Raw genomic sequence first — 4,690 nt, 5'->3', positions numbered from 1 at the left:
TGAGGACGTTTGTACGCAGCAGAGAACATTTTAAAGTTGTCGTACGTGGCGGCAACCATCAGTGCAAGTCATTTTGCGCTCAATAGAACGTATCCTTTTTGGGAAGTAGGCTTGTTACAATATTGCACTAATTACTAATATTATTATTACTAATATTATTATATTATAGAAATAATTTTAATATACTACTAATATTGCTCCGGTTACTCAAGTCAGGGGTTAATGGGTTAAGAACAATCCCAAGCTCTACGATAATCGCTAGTCCTTCGATGATCGCGAGTCCCACAATGAGCTCAAAGTTCTTAGTAAATAGGAAATAAATTCTTCCACTTTGAAATTGATCGAACAAATTTCCAGTGAACAAAAAACCGAGAAAAACATGCAAAATTTTCTCTGGCAAGAGAATTAAAAAAATATCAGCAAAATGTTACTGGGGGTTAAGAAAGACGCACGGAAATCATCGAATATATTCCCAGACAAGCTTGGGTCTCGAGAGAACATAGAAACGCTTGAGTATTCGCACAAAATAAAGCATACAAATAGTAAATATATATTGAAACACACGCGAGATTCTCAAGTTCCAGGCGCCAGCTACACGCCTCCTGGCGCCAGCTACACGCCCCCTGGCGTCAGCTACACGCCCCCTGGCGCCAGCTACACGCCCCCTGGCGCCAGCTACACGCCCCCTGGCGCCAGCTACACGCCCCCTGGCGCCAGCTACACGCCCCCTGGCGCCAGCTACACGCTCCCTGGCGCCAGCTACACGCCCCCTGGCGCCAGCTACACGCCCCCTGGCGCCAGCTACACGCCCCCTGGCGCCAGCTACACACGCCCCCTGGCGCCAGCTACACGCCCCCTGGCGTCAGCTACACGCCCCCTGGCGCCAGCTACACACGCCCCCTGGCGCCAGCTACACACGCTCCCTGATTAATTAATGTTAATTTTGATAGGGTAACTCGGTTATATTATTTGAAAATTCCTTTCCTAATTAAAATATATTTATTTTTTAAAGTAATATTAGCAAAGAAAACAGAACTTTATTTGCCGCTGCAGCTATACAAATGTTGATTAAAATGCCCAAAATACGTTTGTATGAAATGTATACAAACAGATAATACCCAGAAACAAGTGCAAATGAAATTATATGCAAAACATCAACGATAATAATTAAAATTAAAGATATATAATACAACACACAATATATATTTGCTTTTTACTAATTATTATTCTAATTGCTGACACAAAATCGTGATTTCTTAACACCATAATGCAGAATATTGTTTACATAATAATGCAAAGTAATGAAAAAATTATCTTTATTATTGTTGGAGAATGTGTTATAATTAAACTAATAATTTCAGAAAATATTTCACACAAGAGAAAAAAGATGACGATCAGTAAAATTTTTATTTTTTACATCCTCGTAAAGATGTTTACTTAACAGCATTTTTTTGACATGTTGTAAATTTTGTTTACTTACAGCAAACAAAATTTATTTCTTGAGTGTAGTGAATATTGTAAAATCCACACATTTGTGTGAATATTGTAAAAGCAAACACATTTGTGTGAAAAATATAACAGCTCACACAATTTTTATTTAGTAGCTGATGTTTTGTGACATTTTTTTCGATTTTCAGACCTATCCCTATTCAGGAAATTGGACTTGAAATTGGACATCAGTTTCCTGAATTTCAACCATCATGAGATTTTTGTGGAATGTTGTGGAAATCTTCATGAAAAAAAATTTTAAAATCAATAATGTAGCAACATTTTATACAGCACCTTAGCATGGCCAGGGACTGCTACATTCAAAAACATTTTTTTTCACTAATTGCTTTTCCTTTAAAAAAATAAGTATGTATATTCCACTATCACATGCCATTATCTTCCATACACGATGTATATTACAAAATTTTAATTAGAAAACTTAATAGATTTAATGATTTACAACCATTAATGATTTTCTAATGGGGTGAAGGGAACATTCAATTAAGCTAATGCTAATTAGTTAATGAGTGTTATCATTTGATTAGCCGCCAATTAAGCTTTGATTATAAATTTGATATTAAAACTTAAGTCTACACAAGTATAAGGACAAGAGCTTTTAATTATTAATCACACTATTTAATGGCCCAATTAAATATACTTAAAAACGATATTATTTACCCAATATCGTCAATTATTTTGTATTGCTTTGCAAATATTGAGCTAACAAATGTTTATATATTAGAAAATATTGAGAAATTTAATTAAAAATGGAAAAAAATTAAATGACTTAACAATTGATTTGTAAAAATTCAAATAACAAATAATTAAAAATGAAAAAAATAATGAAATGAGTGAACAATTGATTTAAAAAAATTCAAATAACAGATAATGTAATTTAGCTTTAATTATCAATTATAAAGATTAATTAAACAAAAATTATTCATTTCAAGAATTCATAATTGCAAAATTTATTAATTCTAGAACACCTAACATTCCTGAAACTTATTCAGCATGGTCTTTATTCAGTTATAAACTATTATTATTTAACATACAATTAAATGAATGAATGAAAATTGAATTTTTCTCCACGTAAAAAAAAGTTCAAAAGTTGTTTCCAGAAAAAAAATAATATTCAAAACTTTGGTTAAAAAAAAGTTTAAAGTTGGTTTTGAAAAAAATTTCTTTTAGAAAATCCGGTTCTGAAAAAAAATTAAAAGTTCGAAAAGTTGATTTTGAATTTATTTTAATTTGGTTCTGAAAAAAATTTAAAAAAGTTTGAAAAGTTGGTTAAGTCGCTGAACCATAATTTAAAAATATTTAATATTATATTTCTCTTATTTAATAAATACATGTTTTGAAATGAAATAATCCATGTTTGAAAAAACAAATTAAATGGATTAATATATTAATATAAATAATTAATATGGATATATATATTGATATTAATATATTACAAAATCTTCAATGTATTTATTATTCGTTAATTTGTTAATAAGATTATATATTTTTCACAACTGACATATGATATAAATTGACTATTAAAATTTAACCAAGTTATTCAAAATTAGAATTTTATAGTTTTTATCATTGTTTTTATCATATAGTTTTCAGCATTGCTGAAATTTTCTGAAAAAACATTTAACCTGTAATAAATTTTTTTATACGAAATCAAAATAAATTTTGACTGAAGATAATAAATGGAATACCGTATAAGAAATATACATAATAAATATAATATATAAATAAATAGAATAAACATATTAACTATATATAATAAAATTATCACTAAATACAATGAATATATAAAAAATATAACTGACCCTGGTGGAGGGGTTGGAGGGGTTGGAGGGGAAGGGGGTGCCCCAGGGGTCAGTTTTGGCCGCCCCAAAATCGGCCCAAGTTGAACCCTCCTTGCTGTTGAACCCTGCTACTTCTGAGTCCGAGTTCGAGTTGAACAGCGTTGAACTCGCTGTCGATGTCTGCACTGCTGGGTTGAAGCTAGAGTTTTGATTGGGGAAGTTTGCATTCAAGTTAGAGTTGAAGTTGAAAGCATCAGATGTTGAAACTTGAGCTGTTGAACTTGAATTTGTAAAAGCGTTGGCAAAGTTTGAGTTGAAATTTGCCCAGTTGTCGTTACTATTCTTTGACGGAGCTTGAATAAAGTTAGAGGTTGTGTTCGAGGTTGAATTTGAGTTAAAGCTTGAAGTTGAACTTGGGTTCAAGTTGGAAGTTGTGTTTGGGTTAAAGCTTAAAGTTGAACTCGGGTTCAAGTTGGAGGTTGTGTTAGGGTTGAAGTTAGAGTTAAGACTTGGTTCAGCAGCCAGGTTGGAAAAGTTGGCCCAGTTGTTGCAGGCTTCAAGAGACGCTGCGTTGTTGTTGCTCATGTTTGACTCAGCCACTCCTGTTAGTAAATAATTTCAATTATAATCATAATAATGAGCAACAAATCATAATGATAATAATGATAATGAGCAACACTTGTCAGTAGAAATGATAATTTTTTATACCTAGCATTTTTAATTATCATACATGATATAATGAAACAATTGCTTATACCATATCTATTATGATATATAATATAAACTCCAGTCAGTATAAGATTATAAGTCTTATGAAAATGATACGACCTATTATGATATACCGTATGATATAATGAAACAATTGATTATACCTATTATGAAATGATATGAAACAATTATTTCAGACCCCCTGTATACTATACATATGTATCATTTATACATGTCAATACATGTATAAATGTATTTTATTTATAAATATATATATATATATTTTAAATGTATTTTGACATTTATACATGTCAAAATATTTATACATATGTATCATTTATACTCATACATGTCAAATTTTTCTTTAAATCTTGACAAGAATTTACAATATTTCTTATAATAAATATACATTCATCTCAATGTACACTGAGAGAAATGTGTGGGTCTGGATGACCCACTTAGAGGAGTCAACCGCGTCCAAATATTGATGCACTTTTTTGACTCACTTGTGATATTTGTGGGTCATACTGACCTATTACTGGCCCTTTAAATTTCAGGTGTGACACACTTGTGGTGTCAGAAGCGGGTCATGCATTAAGTTTAAAGGGCCAGTAATAGGTCAGTATGACCCACAAATGAGTCAAGTGAGTAAAAAAACTGCATTGTTATTTGTACGCGGGTGACTCGTCTAAGTG

The 4,690-nt window shown here is 31.6% G+C and overlaps 2 protein-coding genes across 2 annotated transcripts in view; one reads left to right on the top strand and one right to left on the bottom strand.

Moving 5' to 3' along the window:
- Positions 1 to 424: 424 nt before the first annotated feature.
- Positions 425 to 931, top strand: LOC125177554 (extensin-like). The gene has a single exon (XM_047879482.1). It carries the CDS (start codon positions 425 to 427, stop codon positions 929 to 931), a length of 507 nt encoding a protein of 168 aa, XP_047735438.1.
- A 1,141-nt stretch (positions 932 to 2,072) lies between these two features.
- LOC108673761 (probable ATP-dependent RNA helicase ddx42) overlaps positions 2,073 to 4,690 on the bottom strand; it is a 3,724-nt gene continuing 1,106 nt past the window's right edge. Inside the window, exons 2-3 of the mRNA XM_018161634.1 lie at positions 3,309 to 3,889; positions 2,073 to 2,078 (exon numbers count right to left, since the gene is read on the bottom strand). Coding sequence (XP_018017123.1) covers positions 2,073 to 2,078; positions 3,309 to 3,889 — 587 coding nt within the window. The remainder of the gene's footprint in view (positions 2,079 to 3,308; positions 3,890 to 4,690) is intronic.

This window comes from Hyalella azteca, unplaced genomic scaffold (assembly GCF_000764305.2).
Source record: "Hyalella azteca isolate HAZT.00-mixed unplaced genomic scaffold, Hazt_2.0.2 contig339, whole genome shotgun sequence".
Classification (NCBI taxonomy): Eukaryota; Metazoa; Arthropoda; class Malacostraca; order Amphipoda; family Hyalellidae; genus Hyalella; species Hyalella azteca.
The sequence above is the reverse complement of the archived record's forward strand: the minus strand, read 5'-3'. Positions and strand labels throughout refer to the sequence as shown.

Excerpts from the sequence above, each read along its gene's own strand:
- LOC125177554 (XM_047879482.1), top strand. The coding sequence starts at position 425 with ATGTTACTGGGGGTTAAGAAAGACGCACGGAAATCATCGAATATATTC.